Genomic DNA, 27281 nt, shown 5'->3' with positions numbered 1-27281 from the left:
GAACAGAATAGTTGTCTACCTTTTAATTGGATCCAAGGCCTAATAAGGACAATAACAAATGCTATTATTTGGAAATTAAGTATTCAAAGAAGTCTTTGAACAGTGATTAAAATCTTAAAACAGCACTGAAAAGAGTATACAATGAGGAGATAGGCTGAATAGTAAGTTGCATGATGAGCATTTGCCTAACACTCAAGCAATTTTTTTATGTACACAAAATAATTTGTATCTCAGCCTGTGTTTTTCTGTGTATTTGAGGCAAAAAAAGCAAACTGCCGACTCTAATAAATGACTGCAAAGCATAGTCCTTCCTCTTCAGAGAATGAAAAATCTAAAATATGTTTGGCATTAATCATTATGGATGTACAGAAACTGTACTGCAGCCAATTTTCATTTTAAGTGCTAATTTTTTGAGATTAAGTAATTCAAAAAATATACCAAACTGGAATTTGATTTCAAGCTGCTTTAGGGCTATTTTAACAAAACATTTAAGACATACTGGGTCTTCACGTATGTGTGTCTTGGTATTTTTGATACAGGAGACATTCCACTGCACGTTAATATACGGGAGACATGTGATTCAGGACAGCCTGTTGTGATCTCGCAGCCTCAGAGTGATGCAGTAAGTTTGGTGCACTGCACTTAAAACAACAAAAAGCCCTCCTCCAAAAGTGAATGGAGAGTGCTTCTTGTTATTGCTGTTTGGAAAGAAATGTGTATCTGAATGTGATTTAGGGAAATAAAGTAAAAGAGGGTAGTATCATCAAGTACTCAGGCCCTTCATTTTGCAATGCTGGTCATCTGTTCTGCTTCTGTGAGTTTGGTTTTTTTAATTAGTCTGAATCATTCAGAATAGCAAAGATTTGATCCAGGTTCTGGCATGCCAAGAAGAGGAAGGTCAGTGTCAAGCCTCATGAGACCTTGCAGCTAATGTAGGTCCTCTAAAACTGCCAGTTGAGCCTTTGGTAGTTGAGCCTGGAAACTGTCAAAGGGTCCTATCCAAAGATGTTTGGAACAAAACCTGTGTATCGTCAGTACCTGGGTTGTTTTCAGCAGGAAGTGGAGCAATTTACACACAACAGGAAATGGATTTTTCAGTGCATTTATCAGAACATTTTATTGCCAAAGGAAAATATGAGTTGTTGAGGTGGTGGGAGTCAAAAATGCAAGTCTGTAAAGAAAAGCAGTTGGACATATAAAGCTTCATTAACAATGATAGAGTAAGATTTTCCTGTCTAGTATTTTCTTTCTCCTCGCTGGAGTGCCTGCTGGGTTCTGTAGGGCAGGGTGTTGTCTGCCACACTGTATTTGCACAGTATATGGCATGATGCAGCCTCACTCTTGACTGCTGCTTAGATGTTACTGTAAAAAAAAAAAAAAAGTGATTAATGCTGATAATAGATGGTAGAATCAATTAGAGGTAAGGTAGAATGTACCTACAGCACATTCTAATATCAGTAACCTTTCTAATACCATGATTGCTAGGCACATGCTGAAATATTTTTTGCCTTCCCACTCTTTTAAAAGAGAAAAAAAATAAGGGGGTGGGTGATTAACACTGTTAATCCAGTGTTATTAACATACTGATTGGGATTCCGGAGGAACAGTGGCAGTCTTAAAATTGTAATACACCATTTTGTTTTGAAAGAGAAGCAGCAGCACTATGGCATGTTGATTTCTAATTTAATGCAATATTTTTGCTAGGCTTGGGCAAAGCTCATGCTGATCTTCCGTGGAATAATGTCGTGATCTTGAGTCTAGATCCTTGCGAAAAGGAATCATTCTAATCAATATGGTAGTTTCTATCTGGGAAGTTTGATCAGCAGCGCGAAGGTTTGAATAGATGCATGGCTTAGGTCAAAGTTGACACAAAACAGCTGAGCAAACTAAGATGGAAGGCTCACAGCTCACTGTATCTGAAATCTATAATAACCAAGAGTCTGTAGCCTGCAGGACTATCAATCTAAAAATTCAGACATGTAGGATAGCATTCTGAAAATTAAAAAAGACAAGGAAGTCTGTTGTGTTGCCATCTGTTCCTCGTTGGACTATGTTCCTGGTAACGAAAGGAGGGGTTATAAGCACCATTTGTGGCAATTAAGTTAAATATGAAGAGGAATAAAGATTGACAAATATGTGTGACTCTGGGGAAAACTTTTAATATTCTTCTCTGCCATTGTGTCTGTGAGATAATGATTCTCCTCAAAGAATGAGGTTTTTTTAGATGTCACTAATCTCTACAGAATGAAAAAGAATTTCCCTTTATCTGTGGTTTGCTTCTCATTTTAAAGACAGAGAAAATTATTGTTGTTCTCTTATATTTTAAAAGAAAAATTAAATTCTTAGCACATAACTGAAGGGGGGAGAGGTCATATAAGGTCCGATTCTAATCTTTAATACATGACACCCATTGCCATGTTTTCTCAAATAAACTGAAATTGTGGCTATTCATGCATGAACAATCGCAATTTTTCAGATAGATAACAATGTGCCCAGAGCTGCTGAAATTATCTCTGCTCTTGTCCCTTAAATTTACAGGGGTTTTTAAATGCAAAAATCTGTGCTGTTTTTGTTAGAACACACTTACAAATCAAATACAGAATCATGGAACTGAAATAATAGCTCGCATGTTCAAACACTGGGGAATAAGGATGGTGATTGACTTCTCAGAAACCCAGCAAGCTGTCACACCTTCTAAGCTCTGTCAAGACTAGAATAAATGGTGTTTCTAAAATATGTTAGCTAATACTTTTTTTGCTTACACACCTGCCATGGGGTTCAACTTGCCTTGCTGATATATAAAAGTATAGCTCTCACTCTACACTAGAATTTTAAAATGTGTAAGCAAACTTGTCTAAATTTGTTATTTTAAAGCTTAGATGTAGTTGGTGAAAAGGGAAGTTTCCTTTACACAACTGGCAAGGAAATTACTAACAACTAAAACAACCCTTCCAGAAAAAAGAAAATTAATTGTAGAATTGTGCAGGTGTGAACTTAGAAAGTTCATCCTCAGCAAAGGCACAGAATACATAAGACTCTGCTAAAGGATGTGAAGGTTTAATGGCCAGAGTTCTCTTCTGATGAAGCTTGAGACACTCCCCATGGAGAAATAAACAGTGCTGGTAAAATGATTTTGCTTTTGGTATAACATTGTCTATGTTAATGTTTCTGTCAGCTTAGTTGTTTAAATTGTGGCCTTTTTTTTAATAGTCTTCACTGACAAAACTTTGTTACGTGCTGTAGCAATGGAATATTGCTGTACTCTCGTGTTAGCCTAAATGGCAGAGGCTAGTCTAACAGAAAGAGCAGACACAGTGCAGCAATTGGGAGTGATCTAAGATCCTCTGCAAGAAGCTAATAATTTCTTAGTTTAATCAACAGTGAGGACTTACCGGACCCTTCAGGAGATAATTGAGAGTCTTGGGAGCATTTTCCTCCTCCATCAAGCTGTGGAGGTGGATTGGCTGACGAGGGTTTCATTTTTTTGCTCACCCAAACATATGAGAGAGTCTCTAGACAGCAAAAGCTTACCAGGAGAATCAGGAACACTGCTAAAATGGTAGAATAGGAAAAACGGTAGGGAAAAAGCTAGAACAGGGAAAACAAGTGAAGAGTCACTGAAACCAGGTGGACTTGATCATGCTGAGGTGTAGGGGAATCTCCTAGGGATCATGAAGAGGAACCAGCAGCAAAACAGGTGTTTGAAAGAGGCATCCTGAAACTTGTGGATAAGAGGGTTGGAAACACAGCAAGAAATATAGAACATGATTAATTGCAGCAGAGTCATTCTTCCACCAAATGAGTTGTTTAAATCCCCAGTGAACTCTCCATCAACACTGGGGGAAAAGGTAAGTAGAGGTTTCTAAGAGCTCTTCCATCTGTGAGCACAAAACCCAGAGCAGTATGAGACAGTTGGTGGTTATCTTATGAGGACTTCCTGCTAGAAACTTTCGGGTATATCACAGCCTTGATGGCACAGTGGATTTGTTAATACCTAGAACAGGCAGGCTAGCTGTGACCTTTGAGCACCAAACTCCCATCTGTCTCAAGATGAAAGAAGCAGCTCAAGCAAGTACAAGATACATTAGCTGTACCAGTGTGTCCATTTAACTGCTAAAAGCTAGGGAGTCTTGTTGGGATAGACGTTTCAGGGAGGAGACATGCTGGAGGCTGAGGCAAGCAGTAGGTGGTATCTCTGATCTTGTCTTAGGAATGGGGTGATAAAAAAAAAAAAAAAAGAATTGGGGAGGAGAGATGATACACCTCTAAGGTTTAGCAGGGATAATGTATTCAAGGCAGCAGAGAAGTCATGAAAGAATGAAGTTTAGATTTCACCTTCTTCCCCTTCTCCATTATTAAAGAGGTAGTGAGCCCTCATGGCAGAAAGTATAAAGAGGATGATTGCTTTTGGAAAAAAAAAACCCAAACAAATTCGAGGAAACACATAATGGTCAGTTAGTTCCTTAGTGTTTTCTTGCCACATATTGTTATGGAAAACCTTTTGAATCTATTAAGGAAAAATACTTTGAGTTTACCCTTTTGTTCTGTAAAAATTGAGTGGAGTATATGGGGAAAGCGGGGGAAGATGAAAGGGAGCAAATCCAATGAATCATATATAGCTTAGAGGGTTGGATCCCCAGATCACACAGCCTTTTGCAGGTATGCACAAACTTACATGCAGTGGGGTCAGGAATTTATGACTTGGGTAGGAGAAGAGCCAAACTTGTCCTGGAGCAAGGAAACCAGGACCTGTGGCTGGAAAACATGCTTAATGTCATCATTTCCAGCTTGCGATAAAGACCAGTGTATGACACAAACCCCACATACTTCTTGGGGGATGTTCTGTTACTGTCTAGTTCACATTTAACAATGTGAAATGTATTCAGCCCTCTTGCAGATTTCATGTACTCATATATATTGGTGAAGGATTTTGAGACCAGTAAATTGCACACAGATCTATAAGGGGAGAGAAAAAGCCCAGTCAGGTGGAAAGCAGAAGCACAAGGCATCAGCAGTCTGACGTAACAGAGGAAAGTTAAGTCTGGTTAAAAATCCCTTTTCAATTAAATTAGAAATGTTACAGACCTTGCTGTGGTATTATCCGAAGAGACAGGTGGAATTTGTATTCTGAAGGACTTTTTTTGTAGAACTCTATGAAAGGGTGATGTTTAAGTAGGGTAAAAATGTACAACCTTTTAAAGCTTGCAAGAAATAGTTGGAGAAAAATTGAGGTAGTGGTAGCAAATAATGTTTGCTGTTGTTTAGCTGTCATCAATAATTCCATATAAAGAGTGGTCTCTCCAGGGTGTGATATCTTTAAAAGAAAAGCAAACCCTCAAGAAGGCTGCATGATATGATTTATAATATGCCTTATCATCAAGGCTTCCTTTGAATGATCACAGTAACATTTGGTATGTGTAGGTTCGAATCCTTCATTCAGGGTGTAGATAGTACAATGCATCATCAGACCCTCATTTATGCTTCACTCTGCTGAAGAAAATGCTGAGTGGTAGGATAGTCTGTTTGAATGATGCTACTGTATTGCATTTGAATTGCAGTGTTCTACGTAACTGTTTTCTGGGTAGGATGTCTTTTCTGATGTACGTAATGGCACCTGAGTGATGTACATGCATAATGGCACCTTGGGGCTAGCAGTGTTTCCCAGCTGAGGCTCCCTCAGAGGACGGCTTGGCTTTGCAACTGCTGATATATAGGATTAACAGGAAATTTCCCATGAGCACTGAGGATTTTTTTTTGAGGGATTAGATACAGGAAGCATCCAGTTTACCTCCCCATCTCCTCCATTTCATGTTGTAATTTATGGATTGACTTTTATTGTTTCATTAAGTCCCCTTTCTGGGCTGAGACTTCATTGCAGCTTGGCAGGAGTTGCCAATACATGCAAAGAAGAATCTTATGGTAGAACTGCCCAGAGGAGGACAGAGTGGGAAAGGCTCTGGGCCTCTTGCAGCTATCAAGAATTTCTCTGGGTGACATGAAGCTTTTATCTGAAGTGGAAGCTCATTTAAAGCTGTGTTTATCATCATGCTTTTAGTGCCTTCTGAGTTGATCACAGTAAAATACAGACATCGTAGGGCAGCTCCAGTCATGCACTGAAGGTTGGAGTTGTGTCAAAGTAACAAGCAATTTCCGTGGAAATTAAAGCTATTTAACAATCTGATTGAACTGGAAAATGGACAAATGGACTGTGGTTGAGCAAAGAGAGTGCTAATAAGAACAAGAGCTATCACCTATCGTTATTTTCATGCAAATGGTAGCTGAGTCTAGTATTTGTCCTTGTGATAGTCACTATTTGATTAGTTGCATATGGTTGCTAGTTTCCTTTAGCAATGAATAAAGTTTAAGCCCCTAACAGCTCAGTTGAGCAGATTTAAATACCTTATCCTTCTTTACAGGTATAGTAGCATCCACAGGATTTGATATTCCAGATGGTTGGGACTTGCATAGATTCTCCCTTGGATTGCTGGTCTGGATACAGCATCTTAATAGTCTTGAAGTCTTTTAATCACAAATAGAAGTTAGAAACCATGTCAGTACTGGGATTTATACTCTATGGTATACTTGGCCCACAACTAAGTGGTGGGATCAGTATACTTTTTCTGAGTTGCTGTTCTGAAGCTGTTTGTATGCAGTGGTTTGGGTGAAGGCGAATGTGGTATCAGCTCATACCTGTTTTGCCTTTGTTGATGGGTAAATTGTATTCTGTATTTGTGTGGTCATTGCACCAGACACTGGAAGCCACTGCAGTGAACTGTTTGCAGGCTAAGATCTGCACTTCAGTGAAAGGCAAACTAGCAGGTCAAGCCAAGCCAATCCAATCCATGAGAACAGGGCAGAGTCAGCTATGACCTGTATGGTCAGTTTGCAATAATCTTAGCAGTGATGCATACTTCCCTCATGGGTAAGATTTTTAGGGAGAATGAAATGCCATAAGTGAAGGGCTCACATTTCTCTAGGATTACTGTAGGGCTTAATTAGATGAGCTAATAAAAAGACTTGCAGTTTAAATCTACTCCATGTCTATTATCCCATGACAGAGTAATGAATCAGGATGTTCTGATTATTTAGGCTAAGTAGGACTTTTCAGTCCTTTCACTCATGAACTTCATTACAAGTTCTCCGCTTCCTAGTCCATGATCTATGCTGTCATTAGTCACTTCATCATCTACCATACCCTCTCAGTCCTAAGGAGGTTTGTGATTTAAAAAATGCTGTGCTCTTCTGGCAGTGTTTGTACCAGTGTTTGAGAGGTAAGCAGTCTCTCACGTGGCCATTATCCATCTCTTTCGACTCCGAACATCACCTTCCACCTCTACCTGTGCCCTCCCCAGTGCTGCTGTCGGAGCCCATCTAGGCAGCGTTCATAATGAACAAGCCTGGTCTGGTTTTAGGGCATTCTGTCTTCCTGTGCGCTTCTCCTTCATCCTCTCGAAACAGGGGGAATGTTTGGCTTCCAGCTAACTGATATGTTACTGTTAAATATCAAGTTGTCCACCTGTAAAAAAGCTTTCAGAAAGATTGTCTATAAACCATTCCTTTAGAGCTTCCAAACCATAAAGGGAAATACTGATCTGTAAAGCACACTTTTATCCTATTAAAATGAAAATGGTTGTGAGTGATGAGTAAGAACTCATCCTTTACTTTTTCTCCTCTAGCTTTCCACCCAAAAAGGAAGTAAAAAACCCTCTCTGTTTTCAGTTGCAATCCATTTTCTTTTGCTTAGTAATGATGGAGTAAACAGCTGAACTGAGCTGTGCTTCCCGTCCACAGATGCCCCACTGAAAAGACACGAGTAGGAGAAACCATTCAATACATGTAGGGTTGTTTTTACATGATGAAAGGCTTATTGACAGTCACTGACGTTCCATTTAGACCTTTCACATATGTTGATTGAGAGACAGGTCCTCACTCATAGCTGAATGATTTGTTCAAAGATAGGAAACTAAGGCTTGAAACAGTTGATTTTGTCAAACACAGGTTACTAGTAGAGTTCTGTAAGTACATGTATGGGATGCTGGTCTGTTCAACATATAAAGTAGTGGTCTAGGAAAACAAAAAAAAAGATGCTTAGCACGTAAGACCAATTGCTGATAATGCTAGGGCTAGGTACTACTAGCATGCTGGTTACAAAGAGTTGCACCAGGAACCTCCTATTATGAAGCGACAGATCAGCTACTTGGCAAATGAGAGTCAGTGTACATTGTGAAATTGTTGCCCAGATACTCATTAGCAGTGTTTTGGGGGGGGAAATCTAGTTTATTGGGATTTTGACATAGGGTAACACACAAGCAGTCAAGTCTTCCAAGCAGGATATCTCATTGCTGTCTAGATGGTTATGGAAGTCTTGTGTTCCAAGGACCCTTGCCAATGGTGTCTGTGGCTGGATCAAATGAGACTCCCTGAACTGCTGTATAGCTCAGTTTTAACAATGCAGCTAGTCCACGGTCCTATATGAATGCTTCAGCATATGCATGATCCGTTGCTGCTGATTATCTTGATTTGTGTATAGAACATCTCCCATCTTAACTATGTACAAAACCACTGTCCTGTGTTAGTATTTCTGCACCTACAGGAACAATTTCTACAGTGTATTTGTAATTCTGTGTACAATTTGGTCAATTCTGGAGCAGAAACAGCCTGGGCAATCTCTAGAAAGGGCCAGATTTTCTATGCAGGTTTTTAACTGACTCCTTAAAACATGAATTGATCTAACAAAGTGGGAGCTGCCTGTGGGACTCTTCAGGACAGTCCAAAGTTCCCACGTGGAGCACTCCTACACTAATTGGTCAAATATTTAACTGCAAAGGCAGCTTGCCTTCAGTCAGTCACCTTATTCAAGTTGGTCCATTATCTCATCTAGGCAGGTGGCTAGCTGGGGAGTAGCTAGACCACCCAGGGAATTAATAGCTAGCGTGGTGGGCATTGCACACGGGCACAGCTGTGCTAGCCAACTGCACTGCAGTTATACCCATAGGAGAAGTTTGAATTTCATGCTTGTGACGTAAGTTCTGTAGTTCTTGCCACAAAGTCATGCATGTGGGAGAACACAATTCTAGCTTGGTGTCTGCATTCCTTACAAACTCAGAAAATTGTGACATCAGTTTTAAGGTGATGTGAGCACTGAGGCTGGGAGTGCCAGAAAAGAAAACCCTACAAGTCAGAAGTGAACCCTAGAAGAAAGGAGACACGTTTGGGCTGCCTGGACCTGCAAAAGGCTGGCACCTGGTTCAGACCAGTGGCAGTTTGTGCAGGTGGCCCAAGCGAGAGGCAGACCTTCTCTTCCTGCCCCTCAAGCTCTGGCCTCAGGTGCATGTCAGTTCCTTCGCTATTTTAAAGGCTCATCAGGATAAACAAGGTCTAACTGAGGCTAGAGCCATCCAAGAGTGCTGCAGGAGGCAGGAGAGGTCGGTGTGATAGGGAAGGAACACTGTGGTGATTTCTTCTAGTAAAACAGGGATGGTTGTCAATGTTGGCTCCATATGCAGACTTATTTGAGAAGATGAAGTAGCAGCTTCAAACAAAAGCAGAAGCAAGCTGAATAGCAGGGGAGTTTTCTCTTGTACTAGACAAACACAGAACATGATGCACCAGCTGGAAATTGAAGCATGACATTCAAATGATAGATAAGGTGTACATTTTTAACAATGGAATTAACCTCTGGAACAACGTGCAAGATATATAAATATACACATACACAAAGATACTCTTTTAGTTGAAAATCTTTATATCAAGATTGGAGAAAGGCATGTTCCATTTTGACTACAAATTGTTGAGCTTGGTACAGGAATTCTTTGGTTTCATTTTGTGTTTTTTTTTCTGTGTTGGATTTAGGTAGTGTTTTTATACATGTCTCTTGACATTAAATTTATGAATACTTGATGTGAGACTGATCACGGTCCTAGCTGTGTCATGTATTTGGAGATGTTAGAAGAAGTATGCTTATTTGGGTCACTCCCAATAGTCTTTACAGTTCTGTGCTCTTCTGCCCTTCAGTTGACGGTATCTGACCAGATGCCACGGGTTGGTGTGAGAGACAGATTTTGCTGTATGGATTCTAGTGTTGCAGAATTAGTTCTTTCCAATACCCACTTCAGTCTTTTGGAAAGATGGGGTTTTTTTGAAAATACTTTAATTTTTAATGTCTGTATAGGAAATTCTGTAGTGTAGTCTAGTCCGTAATTAATTAATTATAAAAAAAATTTTAATGTCATTGTTTTCTGTGATATTCTATCTCAATCCTGTGCACGGTGCATCTCAGTCTTCAGGGTGAGGAAAGTTTATAACCGATAGTATCTTTGGGACTAAAGAGTCTCCTTCCTTCTCAACACTTCTCCTCCAGAATGTTGATTTTGTTTGCTGTTTAAGACAGCTTGTTCAGTCAAGTTCTATTCTTGGAATAATACCAAAGTTAAATTTTACATGCCCTTCCTCCCAATATTTTAAATAATGCTTGTACTTATTTTATGTATTAATGCATCATTTTTCCTGAACACAAAACTGGCTAAATCGAACCCATTTATTGTAACATTTTTTCTTTTTCTTTGAAGGTGTGTGAAAGAACATATACCTAACTAGATGTGAAATAGTCCTTTTTATAGAAAATGAAAGGTGCTAAATATATGTTTCTGTTTTCACAGGCTAAAGCCTATCTAAAGATAGCTATGGAAATAGTAAGACGACTGCCAGTACCTCCCACTTGAAGTGTTTATCACTGAAACTTACCAAACAGGCAATTTTTTGGCGTGACCAATGCAGAAGAGTCCTGCTACCTAATTATGTGGATGCCATATTTTAGTTCTAAGAACTTTTTTAGGAGTTAATTTACCAGAGGTTAAATTATGATTGTGATATTTATTGTTTTTCAAATCATTGTTTGGCCATGTCCAAATGGATTGAAGTATGCAAAAGATGACAGACGGTATTTAACTGCTGGATTGTAACATCATCAAGCAAGAAGAGATAAAGTATATTTTTTTTTGCATGTGTCCTGTTTTAAGGTCAAGATAAACAGCTGCCCCAGCCAAGCAGAATGATGAAAGGGATGCCAAGGCATAAGTCCTCCTTAAAAAATGACATTTGCCATACTCTAATTTCTGTCAATTTTGGTTCAGCTTTTTACTTGGTTAACTACCAAGCTCACCTTAAGTGCTGCAAAATTTTAAGAAGCAAATTCAGTTATGTAACTGCAATACTTTTGTGTGTTCATCTTAAAATAAAAAAAATTCCACATATACTCTGAAGAGTTCTTGTGATGAATCATGAGCAAATTCATTCATTATTGGATAATGTTTGATCATGAGGCGATTCACAGTTTAATGGAGAATGGATTACGTGACCCTGAGGCTTATTTCTTGACTGCTTTGCATTATAATGGACACAGACAGAAGACTAGGTAACCAAGGTCTTCACTGAAAACCACATGGTGTGCCTGAGCTCAGTTTGCCAGGGGATGCAAATGATCAAGATACATTAAATTTATGATTGTATATTCCTATTACAGTGCAGCAACTTGGAATTTGAATATAAAGATGTATTTTTGAAGTAAAGAAAAATTTGGTCTTCAAACTGCGTGGCCTTCTGGTTTGTTTTTTCATTGCCTTACATTTTTGCGATCTTTATTTTTGTGTTGGTGTGTGGAAGTGGAATAATATGCCTTCAGGGAATGAGTTTCCATTTACAATTAGATGTTTGAGTTGACATTTAGGCTTTTTCATTTACACAATCAAGTATGGCTATCTTAAATGTACATCTTAACCATACAGTATTGGGAATTTAACCATACCAGAGACTTCTGCTGTTGACCTCTGTGGGACAAGATTTTCCCTGTAGTCCAAATAATTATTCATAATTTGGATATTATTGGCTTTTTATATTGAAGTGATAAAACATAAAAAGTTGGTATGTATTTACATATTTATATTTTATATTTAAGTAATATGTACCCAGAATTTATATGGGAAAGCTAGACACAAATTATGGGTTGAATTTCAAGCTTAGGTGATTTTGTAAACATGTAAACTATATAGTCCAAAACTGTTGATTTTTTGCTTCAAGTCAATCTCCAAACCTCCTCGCCTGCACCCTCCCCCATGAGACCTCATATCATTGTTCAGCTTATTCAGTAGCATATTATCCCAGGCCTGTAGAATTGCCACAAATATTCACTTCCTTTCAGTTGTCTAATATATTCTACAAAAATGAAAGCTGGCTTAGTGTTCTGCCCTTTCTTATTGTATTGATAATGTATGTGGTTTTTGATGTGAGTATGTGAGTTTTATCTCTACACATTTATTAACTTCTGCTTTACATACTGTAATCGTTGATATGTATGTCTATAAGTAATCCTGTGGTTATTTTGGCATAGTATAATCATAAATTTCATAGGAAAAACTGGGATTTCTGACTTTTTTAGCAAAAGAATTTTGGTATTTATTATTTTTATTCTGTCAAAAAGAATGTACCTGACACCCAGTTCATGTTGAGACTGGGTGAACAATCAGTATACAGATATAAGGTTGGTTGTTTTCTGTTCCTTTTCTTTCTCATTATTTCTTGGGTTAGTTGAGGGATGAAATTTGCTTTCAAATGTCCTTTTATTTTTACTCCTTTTTACATATTTTTTTCCTTTTAATTAAGTACTGCGGTTTTGCTCTGTTGAATCTTTCACCTGCAGAACTATTTTTGAATGCCTTTATCAAGAAACTGGTTATAATGATTAAATATAGTTTCTAAGCCAATCTGAAAATTCATACTTAATTAACATTTTTGTGGAAGAATTACACAATGTAGCAGGTGACACCCGATTTATTGATTAAAAATTGTCAGTCATTTAAAATATATATATATGTGTAATTGTACACAGTAGGAAGGACTTTTCTGCATTTAAGGACAGCAATGGTCAAACCAAATTTAAAATGAGAAGGTATTTGCTTTACTTTCCTCATTCTCACGAGTGAAAAAGTATCTGCTTCCCAGCCCTTCTCCTGCAAAGGAAGTGAAGGGCACTGACACAGTGTTATTGCTACTTAATGTTGTAGAAACACATACTCATATTTTTTTTATTCTACACTACACTGTTAAATACATATTTATGAATTCTAGTCAACATACTAGATTTGAAATCGTGGTTCATAAAACCCGTAGTAAAAGTTATTGGGCTGGGGGTGGTGGTGGTTGGATCAGTCAGAGGTTGAGCAGGAGACAGTGGCATTTAACCATAGTTTATAAATACAGATTATAGACTTGACACACAGGGTTGTTTGCTCTTTTCAGCTCCAGTATTTTACTTTCATCTCTGTGATATTTCCTAGTGTACTAGTATGTTTTTTCTAAAAATGCTAATCCTAACAATAGGACCTGGCTTTCCTGAGCTGTATGGGTAGTTGCTCTTTACTCAGGAGCAATGGAGACTTACTGCAAAATTACTGTGATCGTGGGTTACCAGCACAGAATTATTAAAGTTTGTAGCAGTGTAAGCTGCAGATACATGCTGCAAAATCCTACAGAGGAAGAGAAAGAGGAAGGCTGGGAAGGCACAGAGCCAAGCAGGCAGTGGCAGGTACAGAGGCAAATGTCAGTCCCAGGTTACCTCCTGTGTAGGTTAAGAGCAAGATTCCCAGGATCGCCTTGCATCGCTGTTAGAGTTATTTTGGCTTTCACAATACAGCCCTTTGTATAGTGACCACAGTTCTTGTGTTTGCAGGTAGTTCCTGTTGTTTCTTGGGTGAGGAGTGTATGGGCTGTGTCTTGACACGGTGCATTTCCTGGCTTTCACAAGTTTCGGTTTTGATGAAAACGAAGCTGAAAGAGGGTATAGAATTGTTTGTGGCAGTGAAGTATTTTGCTATAAAACTTTTACTGCTACGTTCAGGTCATTGTGAACTGTTCAGCCTTTGAGACTATGGTTTGTGCAATCCTTCAGATGTTAAATTTCTCACAACAGCAGCAAAATTTTTAATTATTTGTAGCGATGAGAGGAATGTAGTTTGCAAATCAGTTTTTCTCTACCAATTCAATTTGAGTTTAAGCTACAGCCCATTTTAGTTGCTCTGATTGGTGATCATGGTGATGAAATAACATTAATGCAGAGAAAAAATGGCAGAAGCAGGTCATCTTCAATACATTAACAACCCCCTCCTGTTGGGTCCAACACAGCACATGAATCCCCCCCATAATATCTTTCCCCTAGTAAGAATATGGTTTCCACCTGGACCTACTCAAACTCCCTGTTGGGTTTTCCCCGCTTGTGGTGCGGTTAGTGCCGATTAGAGCAGGCTTTGATCCGAGGCAGGTGCTGCAGACTGGTTTGTTGGTAAACTTTGTTCAGGCTAGTATTGGGCCCCCTAATATAAACCAAAGGCTGCAATCAAGGGGGGGAAAAAGGGAGCAAAGAAGGGGTGAATCTCATGCCAGTAGGAATATCTCCAGGTTCCCAGAGACACTGCTGTAATAATACTGGGTTTGCAGGCGCAAGAATATATGCGGGAGAATAAAAGCAGGAGAGCAAGAAGAAAGGAAAACCCTTCTGTTGATCAGGTGAAAGATTAAAGAGCTGTGAGAGGCTCTGTGGGCTACAGAACTGATTTGCAGATGCTAAGGCACCAAAGATGCTGTGTGACAATATAAAGGGGATTTTGGTACTTACTTCAGCTGTGCAAAGCTTCTATCAGAGCATCCCCAACCCCGAGACTGGCACGCGAGTTCCGTACCCGAGTCCCCAAGTTGCAGGGACTGCTCCCGTCCTTCCAGATGTCATTGGTGGGGGTAGGATCTCCATGCTTACTTTTCCACAAGGTTTGCAAGAGACTCCCCAAGGTGCAAGAGACTTGTTCTACGCCTGGCATTGGCTGAGAAGATTCAAATCCATAGCTCCTAAACTTAGGAGAGGTCCTCAGCCCCTGGCTTAGTCTTTGCTAAGGACCGTCAAAGAGCATTAATCGCTTCTTCTGATAAAGCTGTATCGCTTGTGGAAGAAATAAGGAACATTGTGGTACTGTGTCGCTTGTGGAGGAAATAAGGAACATTGTGGTAATCACAGCTAATTATTTTTTAGCCTACTGACTCGGGCTGGACTTTGATCCTTGCTCCCAGCTTTATTGGAGATTTTTACCTAACGAGTCAGTGAATAAAATGATCAATTCTTAGGGTAATGTCTGGCATTGTAGCTGCTTGCAGCCTTGAGAAAAGGCTGGGAGGTTCTGCGTTTGGATTTTGATACCCGTGTATTATTTTAGTTTCTCATGGCTGCATCTGGGCCTATATTGCTGTCATCATTCTTACTTAACGGGAATGCTTCCTAGCAGAGATGGTTAGGTGGAAAGGCTCCTGCTTAAGGATGCTTGACAATAAGATGGATCTAAATTGCTGATTTAATTTCAGAATTGATTTATAATGGCAGTTATAATGATGATTATATTTTATTTTGGCAGCATATCAGCCAAACCACCGGTATGTCAGCCACATATCACAAAAACACAGCAAAAGAAAAAATTCATTCTGAAAGTAGTTTTCAGACTAAATTTAAGACTTACCTTTTTTTTGTGCATTCTTTTACATTATACAGATATTAAATCTGAAGAAAAGGTATATTCAAAGGTCTGTATTTTTCCATTATCTTCACATATTCAGGGAGGCTTTTTTTTTTTTCCCTGGCAACAAGAGGACAGGCACAGCTTGTCATTCCTTATGCACCTATTCCTCTCAGTTTCTCCATTTGCATGAGTCTGGATCTGAATACTGACTTTAATCAATGCAAATAAATGACTTCTCCTAGGGAGTACGTGAGTCTTCAAATGAGCTAGTGGGGGGAAGAACATCTGTTGTCCTTCAACATCGTTTCGAGGGCTTACAGATTTATTTGAAGTGTTTTCACTCACCACTGGGATTTTCTAAAAGTTGTGTTATTTCCTGTGGTCCAGAGGTTTTGTCTTTTCTATGAGAGAAAGGCAGGAGACTCCCCACACTTGCCTCCCTTAGGTATGCTTCCTGTTACTAAGTGAGGTCTGTTTTAAAAATACAAACTTCTGGTTACTTTTTCTGAAAAGTGTTAGCTTACTTGTAATGACTTTCTAATGGTACTTAGGAGTACTTTTTTACTTTCAGGGATTTTTTTTTTATTTTTTCAAATTAAGCTTGAAGAAATACTATAATGTATTTTTAAAGCCCAGTTTGGCTGCATATCTGGGAGAAATGAACAGGGTGAGAAACTATCTTATTAAGCCAAGCCCGTATTCTCTAGATTTAATTTTGGAGTGTTCCTCCAGTGTGTAAGTGTTTCAAATATTTTTACATCTCATTAAGGGAAACTGTTAAAATGAACAGAAGTTCAGGATCCTGAACACTTCCCTGCTCTGTAAGCAGTAAGCGCTGTGAGGGTGGCGTGAGATCTGTCTGTAGGCTGGTCAGACAGGCCAGGATGAGTTTACATGTTGTTTTATCTGCTGAATCAGGAAGTTTCTACATGTCTCTTTTTAGAGGAGGAATTTCCATATAAACGGGCTTTTGTCTGTGATACCTTGAGGCCTCTAATTAATTACATTTCCGATGGAGTCAGGAGGGTTTGAGTTCACACTCCCTACTTCCTCCTGCAGGATAATAGGACCCAATGGCTATTTTGGAGAGTTACTTTTTAAAACAAGTGTTAAAAGGCTGGGAAAATGTGCCTTGTAAGCATCTAGGCTTTGAAAACTTAGTCTAATAAACCCACATTTATTCGTGAGTGCCAGCACTACTGGCATCTCTTTTGTAATGCCTTAATATCCTAAGCTTTTAGAAAGCCTGTGAATTTGTTGCTTGTTTGCACATTTTTATAAATGCGTGTTTTACAGATGCATTTCTTACTAACACAGACACTGCTACTTCACTTTCAGCTTAATTCCTCTATAGTGTAAATAAAACTTTTTGTAAAGCAGTTTTCCGTGACCGTTGGTAATGCATCTAGAAAGTTATTCCTCTAGAGAAAGAAATGACAGGGCTGTTTGATGCTGAATGCCTTCTTCCCTGTTGGGTTAATATAGGAAATTGTAGTCGCTGTCTCGGTGAATGTTGTTGGTTTTGTTACCCTGATGGGAAATATATCTTCACTAATACAAAATGAAACAGCTGATAAAATGCCTTTTAGTTATTAAGAGCTTGTAGCTCATGAACATTGAAAACAGTACACGCTAGGGTAAATTTATTTAAAATATTCTTATTTTTACACTTTTTAAGTATGGTTTTTAAGAAAGCAGTAGCAATAAAGACATTTGGACAAACTCTCTGCTGTTGAAATGGATTGCTTTCCACTGGCTGAAAAGGTCTGCCATTTTCACAACAAATGTGACTCAGACAAGTATTATTCAACATCAGTGCCTGTGCACAGGATCCTCTATATGAATCTGCAGTAGCAGGTGACAGGAGGGAAGAGGGATGATGTACCGGTATTTGCCTGGAATGACCTCATGCCAGGAGGCAATAGGAATTTGTCTGGCATAGCAAAAATACAAGCAGAATTACATTTTAGGGAAAGCAGATGGGTCAGGGCGAAGCAGGGGATGTCTTATTAGTTTGTAAATGTGACAGCCATATGAAAGGAAATAAAACTTTTATACTGTCAGAAATAAAACTGGGAACATATCTGTCCCGGTTCTGCCAGAAATGTACAGTTGGCAAATATGTCACCTGGGGTGCCTGGCACCCTGGGGACGTGCTGATCCTGGTGGTTCAGAAAGGTGTCAGGACAGAATCATCAGATCTCTGCAGATTATCTGGAGTCCTCATTTATGACACAATTTCTGCATGTTAGGGAAGCTATTGAAAAATACATTTACAAGCGAACAGTTGAAAACAGTTGCCACAGAATGTTACTTGAGAAACAGGATGTCTTAGTTCTTGGGCAGTTTGTTTTATATCAGGTAATGTGCCATCCCAGGGTGGTTGTTTATTAAACTTAGCATTTTAGCTGTCTTTACCACAGGAGCTGAAGTTGAATACAATAGCAAGATACATAATCACTGCAAGGTACTTTTCCTGGCACTTGGGTGATACCAACAAGCAAGGAGTAATTTTGAATACCTTACTGAATTACTGTAGCAGAGCTTAACATACAGTAACCTGAAGTTTCATCCTATTCCAGTAATTTTTTTCTTTACAAAGTGTTTCACATTGCCTTTTCCAGCAATTTACTACTGTCAGTTGGTCAGATAAAGATAAAAAGTTTTATGTACGGGGGCTTCTAGAGGGAATGTCATGCTTTGAAGTGAGATTCTATAACTTTCTTCAAAACAAAATGGTGAATGATAGGGTTGTTTTTTATCTTCTGTTTAGTTTTCAGGAACTACAGTCACCATAAGATAAGATACCAGTTGGACATAATTTTGGATAGTCAAATTGGAACTCTTCTAACCAGGTGCTAATCATATCTTGAGAATACAAACGCAGAAGCATAATGAAGCTCTGGCTTTTTTGTATATGAATGTCTGTATTTCACCATACCTGCATTGGCATGGGATCAATAACTGTGGCAGATAAAATGCAAAGGACGTTTGAGAAGCACGTGAGTGAATTATCATGATTAAGGATCATGAAAACATACCTGTTGAACCCAGATTTCTGATGCAGCATGTGCATGCGCTGACACTGGAGGAGCCAGCAGCATTCAGACAGTGCCATGGAAGTTTTCGCCTCCTAGGTGAGCTCCAAACTCATGCTGTGATTTGCTACTGAGAAAAGTCACACCCTAAACCGTGTCAGCGTTGAACCTTTATACTGTATGTTCGCACGTCCCAAACATGGGAAGTGACTCACCAAAATGTTTATTCTTCACATTGTGATCTACTCTTCCTAGAAAAACAGGGATCTATTTACGCCACAATGTATCAGTGCTGCTTATCAGACTGTACAATATCCCTGCTGGGGCTGGTACTGGTCAATATTTGTTGGTAGCTCGTGTTCTGTTTGTAGAAGGACAGTAGCTCTGTGTAATACTTGGGAACCACATTCTTACATTGCTGCACCTGGCAGTTGTTATGGGCTATGATGGTTGCTTTGATTTACTTTCCGTCTGAGTAATGCTGCGTTATTTGTAGGCAATGTGTAGCCCTGCAATTCTAGTGTTACCGTTCCCAAGATAAAATCCTGCACCGAGAATGACCCTGCAGCAATGGCATCTTACCCTTGTACCTCCACTATGTGGGAAGAGTTCTGCGTGGGCACTGGGAGAGTGTGGCAGAGCCGTCCACTCTTCTCTTTGCCGTGAAGGACCTCTTTGGGCCTGTTGGGACACAGAGATAATTTAGGGTCAGTAAAGTGGTATGAGGAAATAGCCTTCCATGTTATGTTTGAACATGAAACTAGTAAGGGAGGAAACTTGGAGGAAACCTGGAACCTCTCTGCTGTTTTTCTTGCCTTTTCACAAGGAAGACCCCTCTTTCGCAGGACTGTAAATTAGCAGTTTTAAATCACGTGGCTTTGATAAACTGTATTTTTACTATCTGTATTATTGTAACCTTAAAAGGTATGTGGGCTTTCTGTGCACATTTCATCAGTACCTATGTTTTACTGCATCACTTTGTAAAATAGAAAATTATTTTCCCCCTGTATGTATAATGAAAATGCCCAACTGTGCTTTCATGCATTGCATGCAATACCTCTCCTGATTTCCACTGGGGCTCAACTGCAAAAACAGGAGAAGGTATACACATGTGATTGGTTTCTGTTTAAGTAATTGTATGTTTTGAAAAAAACTTTACTATTCTAATGTGTGCTTGTCAAGCAATACTTAGAGCAAAATGTGAAGATGTTTCTAACTAATGCTTTTATTGTTCTCCAAGTTCTTTTGAAAGTGAGTTATTCATAAACTTTAAAAAGAACTGTTTTCTTTTAAGAAGCGTCCGTGTTTAATATGTTCAACTAAGAAACAAAACTCAAAAAACTGTTTATGATACAGTTTTATAGTTTCTGATGGGGCATATGAAATGCGTATTTTCTATAACCTCTGCTCTGTAGCTTAGTGCCACTAAGATATAAAATAATAGAGCCTGACATGCATGGAGAAGTGGTCAGCATAAAATGCAAAGGGGATGATTTGTTTGCATTTCAGCATACAGAAGGTAAGAAGTTGCCTGCATCTCAAAGCCAAGCTCTAAGAGTAGTGATCTCTGCAAATTAGAAATATTATGACTTCTAATCCCTAGTTGTAAAAAAGAATTCATTTCACTCCTGTGATGTGTTGTGGAGAACCGGATCGCTGTCTCTCTGTAGGAGGCCAGTTAATAGCTTGACAAGACTGGCAGCAGTGAAGTTTCCTAGCAATGAAAGCCTCACTCTTCAAGAGGATTATTGCATTTTGATTAAGATCAATATATTTGCGTTACTGTACACAAACAGTTTGATTCAACCCTTGAACTTGCAGAATGTTGACCTCCAGGATTTTGTCCCACAAGACATCTGAGACTTTAATTTGCCAGGTGGTCCAAAAATCATCGACTGACCTCCACTCTGAGGTGCACAGCTCTGCTTATGCGTGGGGGTGGCATGCATTGCAGAAGTTGCACTGATTCATCGCCTCTCCCAGGAAACCTCTGCCTGGCTCACTTCAAGCCTTACTTCCCCTAAGGGAGTTTTGAGCATTCATGCTCTTTTAATGAGCTACGTTGGAAGATACTCTTGTGAAGCAGCCATTCCACAAGAGCAGAAATACTGTCAAAGCTAATTCATCCTGGAGCTTGTATTAAATGCTCATTACCAGTGTTTGTCATTATGTTTTCTTCAGCTGTTGTTTTGGTGTAAGCAATGTCAAGTGATCTGACAACAGCAGAAATTCACACTGCTTTCAGAGGGTTAGATGCAGTTTAAGTGCATTTCTGGCAGTTAGCAATCATCTGCAGACTAGCATCTCTTTGTGGGGGACGCCCATTCTGCAAACCGGTCCAGGTTTCAGCCCAGCGGCGCTATGTGCGGTGGTACCGACGCCGTTGTTTCGCTCGCGCGGTGCTATTGACTCGCCCCGCTTCATGCAAAGCGGGCCCCCAGCAGCACGCTGGCTCGTCGCAGTCTGGCCAGCGTGGTTCCGAAAGCGGCGCTCGTACGGACCGCAAGACGTTGTGCCCGTGTTGGTGTTTGTAATATGCGCCCTGGACCAACCCCCGTCCTCGTGTGACGGGGGCTCGAAGCACTAATTCTCTCTGGAAAGGGGAAAACCACCCCCCTTAATTCACACTTTAATTCTCTGTAGGTTGTAAATCAAGTCCAGGCGTTGCAGATCCCTTTTACACCCTGCCCAGCACTGCCTGCCCGTTCCTGGGGGTTGCTGAGAGATGTGTGTGTCAGGTGCGATCTGCTCGGGTACCACAGCGGTGGAAGGGGAAGGCGGTGACAGTTTTCAACAAGGGACCAAGCTCTGCACGCAAAGGCGAGTACTGGGACTGCGTGGGAACACAGAGATACACCGAAGTCTGCGTGTGTTTGCAAACTAACCGCAGGCATTGTTTAAAGAAAGATGTCCCGTGGAAGTGTGGTTTTCACTAGGAGGCGAGGAAGAGGGAGAGCAGAAGTGTAGAGCTGCGGTTGTATAGGGAAGCTCTCACACATGTAACTAATGCAATAATTCTCCAATTCAGAAATTTGACCCACGTCCTCTCTTCCAAAGAGAAAGATCACATTTTTTTCTCACAGTGACTGTGAGAATCACCCTTCCTGCCATAACTTCCCAAAACAAGGGAATGTTTCCTTTCCTAACTTTAATCTTGCTATTCCGTCCGGGAATGAAATAACAGCCTTTACTAATCTAAGAGAAAGGAAGTGGCTTGGGGGCAGGTTTTTTACCCCTAAGGCTCATTGTACATTGCAAGCAGCTTACAAATCACAGATATGTTTAGGTGTTGTGTCATGCAGAGTCACCTATTTAATGTCAGAGTAAAGTCACAGCACTAAACTCTTCAGCAGGTCCGCACAAACAATTCTGTGGTAGGATGACTACCGTTGCCTAGTCCTTGCGCTCCATCAACAAGGTTTTTTTCATAAAAAATTTTCCCCTCCAAAAGTCAGTGACTTTCTTTTCATTGACTTTCCTTTTGCCTTTCATTATTTAAAGTGCCCCCAAAACCCAAACCTCCCTGGTTCCTACCTTTTTCTGCTTTCTTTAAATGACTAAGTTATTCAATGGAGAACGTTGAGCTAGGTCTTAGGTATAAGTCCTAAATAGCAGGAGGCTTTCTAGCCGGCAGCAACATTTGGGTGAAGACTTTCAGAATGCACCAAGCCAAGCAGTACAGTCATTTGAGGTAGGTTCCATTAATTTAGTTCTTCACCAGAAAATACCCTTTTTTCTTGGCTTTATCTTCATGACAGTTACCAAGAACCTTATGTTCCTTGATAATTTCATATTTAATGCTTACCATACAATATCTTAAAAGAAGCTTTTTTTAAAGACATTTATTTATTATTCTAAAATATGTATATGTTTTTATTTACCTTTTCAAAACAGAATAAGTAATATTAAGGCTTTGTTTTTTAAATTGGAATGAATTGCAGCTTATTTTCTAAGGATTTTTATTCCAGATTTTAGTATGTTGTATATGGGGTCATTGTTAAAATTATTTCTGCAGTTCCTATTATGTGCATGAATTTGAAAGGCTTTGACAAAAATAAATAGGTATGCAGTTGCTTCAGATCTTTTGGTAAATATATAATGATAGTATATATACCACATATAATTGCTTCTAAATCCAACTAATTGATTGTGACTATGTTTTTGTAATGCTCTCTTCTAAAAGCATACAATTTTTATTTTAGGATATGCTGCAATTTACATTTATAACAACATTATTTTGACCCAGCTTATGCTAATATTGAGATTTCAGAAAAGAAAAGGGAGCGATTCTCCACCCCCATTTCAAAGCACAGTTGGTGTGGCTTGGTGAAGTACCACAGTATGTACTGAAGAAGAGTTTTGCCTTGCAACCTCTGGGTTTCTTTGTCTAGTTTTCCGATGGTTTGATCAGATGCCCCTGGAGTCTTCCCCTGAGATCTACAAAACAAATAGATTTGTCACAGATGTTAGCAGCAGAGGCAAGGAAACTTGGTAGATGTGTCATATGAGAAATCCGCTCTGTTATATTACTGAAATAAAATACAAGGAGACGGCATAGATCACAGCTTGGATTAAGTAGCTGTCACCAGGAGGAAAATTGGGCTTTAGCCCAATTTTGTAATGTTAGAAAAATACACAGAAGGAATGGAATTATCTCAGTCTCTGATACAACTACCTTAAATACAGTTTGCACAAAGATATCATTTTCATTTGCATCTTGAATACTTGATGCCTGCATACCTAGAAGGTATAATATTTCTACAGAAAGTACCCACGTACTCAAATTTGGCATACAAAAGAATCTCAGCTCCAGGGAACAAACAGGTCTGAACTAACTGAATGCCTGTGAAGAGATGTAAACCCGTCTCTAGGAAGGGATGCAAACCACGCTACCAAAACTATTTGGAAGCTTTTTCAGTCCAGATTCCTCTGTGCCTATAATTTCAGCATTCGTACAACAGTAAGGCATTTGTGTAGCTACTTTTATGTAAGGACATGATACTTGGTACATTTATTTATGTATTGTGCCTAATAATACTCCACCTAAAACCTGTATGCTTTCATATTTACTTTGCATATAGGCCTGACTGTAAACATCCATGCTAAACGCCTGCACTGAGGGTGTCACTGCCTGCACCTGCGTGCCGTGGAAGTTCCTGCTGTCCCTCACGCCTCTCTGTAGTAACCCTGAGTTTGTCTTGGGGACCAAAATGTACTTCCGAAAGAGCTGTAATAGAAGAGGTACCTTCTTCAGCTCTTATGCTACAATAACCAAATGAAGGCCCTACCTCAACTTTTTTGAAGAATTCGATTTTCCTGTTCCTTTAGATGGGAGCACTTTTCTTTCTCCTCACCACCATAACTCTTTCTGTTATGCCAGAGGTAGTAAAAGAAGAAAAAAGTGTGATTTAATATTGCTTTCACAGAACAATTAAAATACTTTTTCTATTAAAATGGTATTATTTATATTGATTCAGCTGTCTAGATGTGACTCATGTAAGGATGGAAATGCATTTTTTAGAATAGGGGCCTGCCAAACAATTGGTTTGGAAAATGGTGAGTGGAAAACACTTCTAAAGAGGAAAGGGCATCTTCAGCATGTATGAACAAATACTGCCAGATATTCTTTAAGAACAATAGGTAACTATCCATCCCTTCTATTTCAAAATTGCTTGGCACGGCCTTATTCTAGTATTTTCCCCATGCAAACAAACATCTAAAAATGCTTCTGCTTATGCTCATTAGCATAAACACCTTCAACAACACATTGAAAGTGACTTCTACATCTGGTCGCCTTGTAATTTATTAATAAGCACATGCTGTTTAATAAATTATTATTTTTTGTAAAAAGCATTAAGAATTTATGTTTGAGATTTATTTTTTTTTCTTTTTAGAGAAGTGAGAAAATAGTCTGGAGTTTGATTTTTTTTTTTTTTTTTTTTTTTTCCTCTTCGTATCTGCTGTAGATACCTATATTTTCTATCAAGATACCAGGTAGCGGACAAAAGGGGAAACTGCAAAGGTCAAGGAAAACATCTTTTCAATACAGTGAGACGGTGAAATGCTGAACAGGGAACACAATCCTGGAAGGTCACTGTTGACTGTGAATAATTTCAAGAAGCAAAACCAGTACTCAGTTTTGCTTTATGATTTTGCATTAGAATGATGGCCTTAGCCTGCAACAGTCCAGTCATCCAGATTTTTTCTGATGGCTGTTACTGATTTTTTTTCTTTTTCCATACTGAGATGTGGTTGGTTAGAGCTTACATTTTTACCACTTGGATTTGTGATTCAAGGTTAGTTCCTTGTGGCTTGGGGCTTTGATGCACTAGGTGTAACCTCTCTGTTTCCAGTATGCTTTTATGCATGATATACCTCCTTATATGCATGGCATACCTACTAAAGAAATTATAATTATCAAGCTGGCACAGTCTGTCTATGGCCTGTCAGGGCATCTGGACATTTGCTGAGTATTGATTTTTCTGCACAATGTGAATTAATGGAAAATTTCAAATCCTGAAGTCTCTTCTCTGACTTACTGCTTTAAACAGAATTGCAGAGGGAGCATTATCAAAATAGGGATCTGAGTGATTGATGAAGGAGCCGACTGTGTGAGTGCTTGGTGTATTTGCACAAGTTGGGACAATTAAAGCTAAGCAAGAAATGAGAAATGGCAGGGAAGTGCAAAACACTGTTTTATCTAACTTGAAACCAGATGACTTCAGACACCAAAGGTTCCTTTCCTGTGGCAGCTTTCAAACAGCCCTCACAGACTTCAGCTGGCACCAGCTGATGCTGTGAAGAGAGAATTCAGTCATCGCTGGCCTTTTCTGGCTTTATGTCCAGGGGAGAAAGAGGTCAGAGGGGCTAAAATGAAGTCAGTATAAGGTCTCAAAAAAGTTAATACTTTAAAACATGCGGTTTATATTCCTTGATGTGACCTCCAGTTCTAGGCAAACAAAAATGTAGGTGAGAACAGAAAGTGAAGAGCTAAAATTGACTCGTGATCTCAAGTTCAGTACTGCCAAAACTGAATTTGCAAACCATCAGGCTGCATAAAACTCATGATCTGCTTAGGGAGAACTAAAACACTAGCCAGCCAATCAACCAACCAAAAAACCTTTTGACTTGCCTGCAGTTTTTGAGACTCTATTTGACACTGTATTCACAGGTTTCTGCAACTGTGGAGACTAGAACCTTACTATTTTGTGTTAATGGAAGTCAACATAATGAACTCCCAGAGCTGCAATATAAGGGGAAAAAAATTAGGAGTATTTTAATGAAATTGTGAAAGTTGGTAAAATTGCAGGTTGCGGAGATACAGGGCAAAACCCCATTGCTGTTAAATTATTGCTTAGATACTGACAGAAGGGAATAGCTTTCTGTAGCCCTATTTTAGCGCAGCTGCTCTGGCCATTGGATGAGTAAGGTTGTAAATAGGGCTAATCTGTGAAAGAGGAAATCCTGTGGCAGCAGACAGTGGCTGCAATGTGACAAACTATAAATACTAAGTGAATGAAGATCTCAGACAGAATGACTCTTGGAAGGAGCTCACCTGTCTCCAGAATTAGATGGACCAGAGTGAAAAAATGAGGGACTTTGCTGCATGCAAACGTCCTCCTCCTCTCCGACATCAGACAAACACAGAAAATTACCCTCCTGGAATACCACCCCTTACCGCAAGCTGTGTATTTACTTTTGCAGGAGGCCCAAACCAGCATGGGTGCTGCAGGGGGACCAGGCAGGGGCAGGATGCTGGATGGGTGGTTGTTCCCAGCGCTGTGTGTAACTTCCTACCGACCCTCGAATGAAATGGCTAGTGAGGGCTCTATGCAATAACCTAATTGCTCTGAATTCTGCTCTTTTGTACCAAACGGATCACTACCTATGACATTGAGACTGAAATAAGCTGCATCCCTGAGGCATAAGACCCCAGGTCAACTGGTTGGGAACCTTCTGGAAAAATAGTGTTTCATCAGTAAGTGGTGACTGAATAAAACCGAATCTTCACATGTTAATTTCCATTTCTCTTCCTTCCCTCTCTCCAGCACCTGTCCTCCCCTCCTTCCTACCTTCTTATCCCTTTTGTTCCTCCAGTTACCAGTACTGCAATCTTCCTGTGCCTATTATAGCATCTCTTAGTCCAAGTTTTGCTTCTTGCTACACTAACATCAGGTATTCAGAGACCCAGGAAGGAAAACCTACCCTGAAAGTCACCTAGGAGTGACTTTATGTGACTTACATACAACCTCTGCGTCTACCTTTTTTGTCCATGTAATTAAACTTTTTTTGTTCTAATTGAAAATATCTACAAACAGGCTCTCTGCCTTTGTTTCCCCAGTCCTGGGCCCTGCTTCTGCTGAGCTTGTAAATATTTTAAATTTAAAAAAATTAAATTTTATTATATATTACTAAATTCTGAACTTTTTACCTTCTCTTAGAATCCTTCGTCTTGACAGTGCTCCTACTGCCCTCAGATTCAGGCATTGTCTCAAATATGCACAAGCAACTGGAGAGGTGAAGGGGTGACTGATCCATATGAATTTACTTTTTTGAGTTTTTGTTCAGGGTTTTTCTTCATACGTAATGCTTTCCTATTTGTACTTCCTCTCGCTTCCTTTTTCCTTGGTCTGATGAAAGAGTGCCAGCACAAAGAGCTCCTCAGTAACAACAGCCTTTGTGTGCGGTGAAG

General features: G+C 39.5%; 1 protein-coding gene across 6 annotated transcripts in view; it reads left to right on the top strand.

Moving 5' to 3' along the window:
* The window catches only part of NUBPL (NUBP iron-sulfur cluster assembly factor, mitochondrial), a 94873-nt gene extending 75053 nt beyond the window's left edge, over positions 1-19820 (top strand). For 4 of the 6 annotated variants that reach the window (XM_075030316.1, XM_075030313.1, XM_075030311.1 and 1 more), the window contains 2 exons: positions 540-622; positions 10659-11601. In XM_075030316.1, coding sequence (XP_074886417.1) covers positions 540-622; positions 10659-10721 — 146 coding nt within the window. In that variant the 3' untranslated portion in view covers positions 10722-11601. Of the gene's footprint in view, positions 1-539; positions 623-10658; positions 11603-18324 lie in introns of those variants that run through there. The other 2 variants (XM_075030312.1, XM_075030314.1) reach the window with 2 other exon arrangements.
* The last annotated feature ends 7461 nt before the right edge of the window (positions 19821-27281 follow it).

This window comes from Buteo buteo, chromosome 6 (assembly GCF_964188355.1).
Source record: "Buteo buteo chromosome 6, bButBut1.hap1.1, whole genome shotgun sequence".
NCBI lineage: Eukaryota > Metazoa > Chordata > Aves > Accipitriformes > Accipitridae > Buteo > Buteo buteo.
This window is presented reverse-complemented; position numbering and strand designations above follow the sequence as displayed.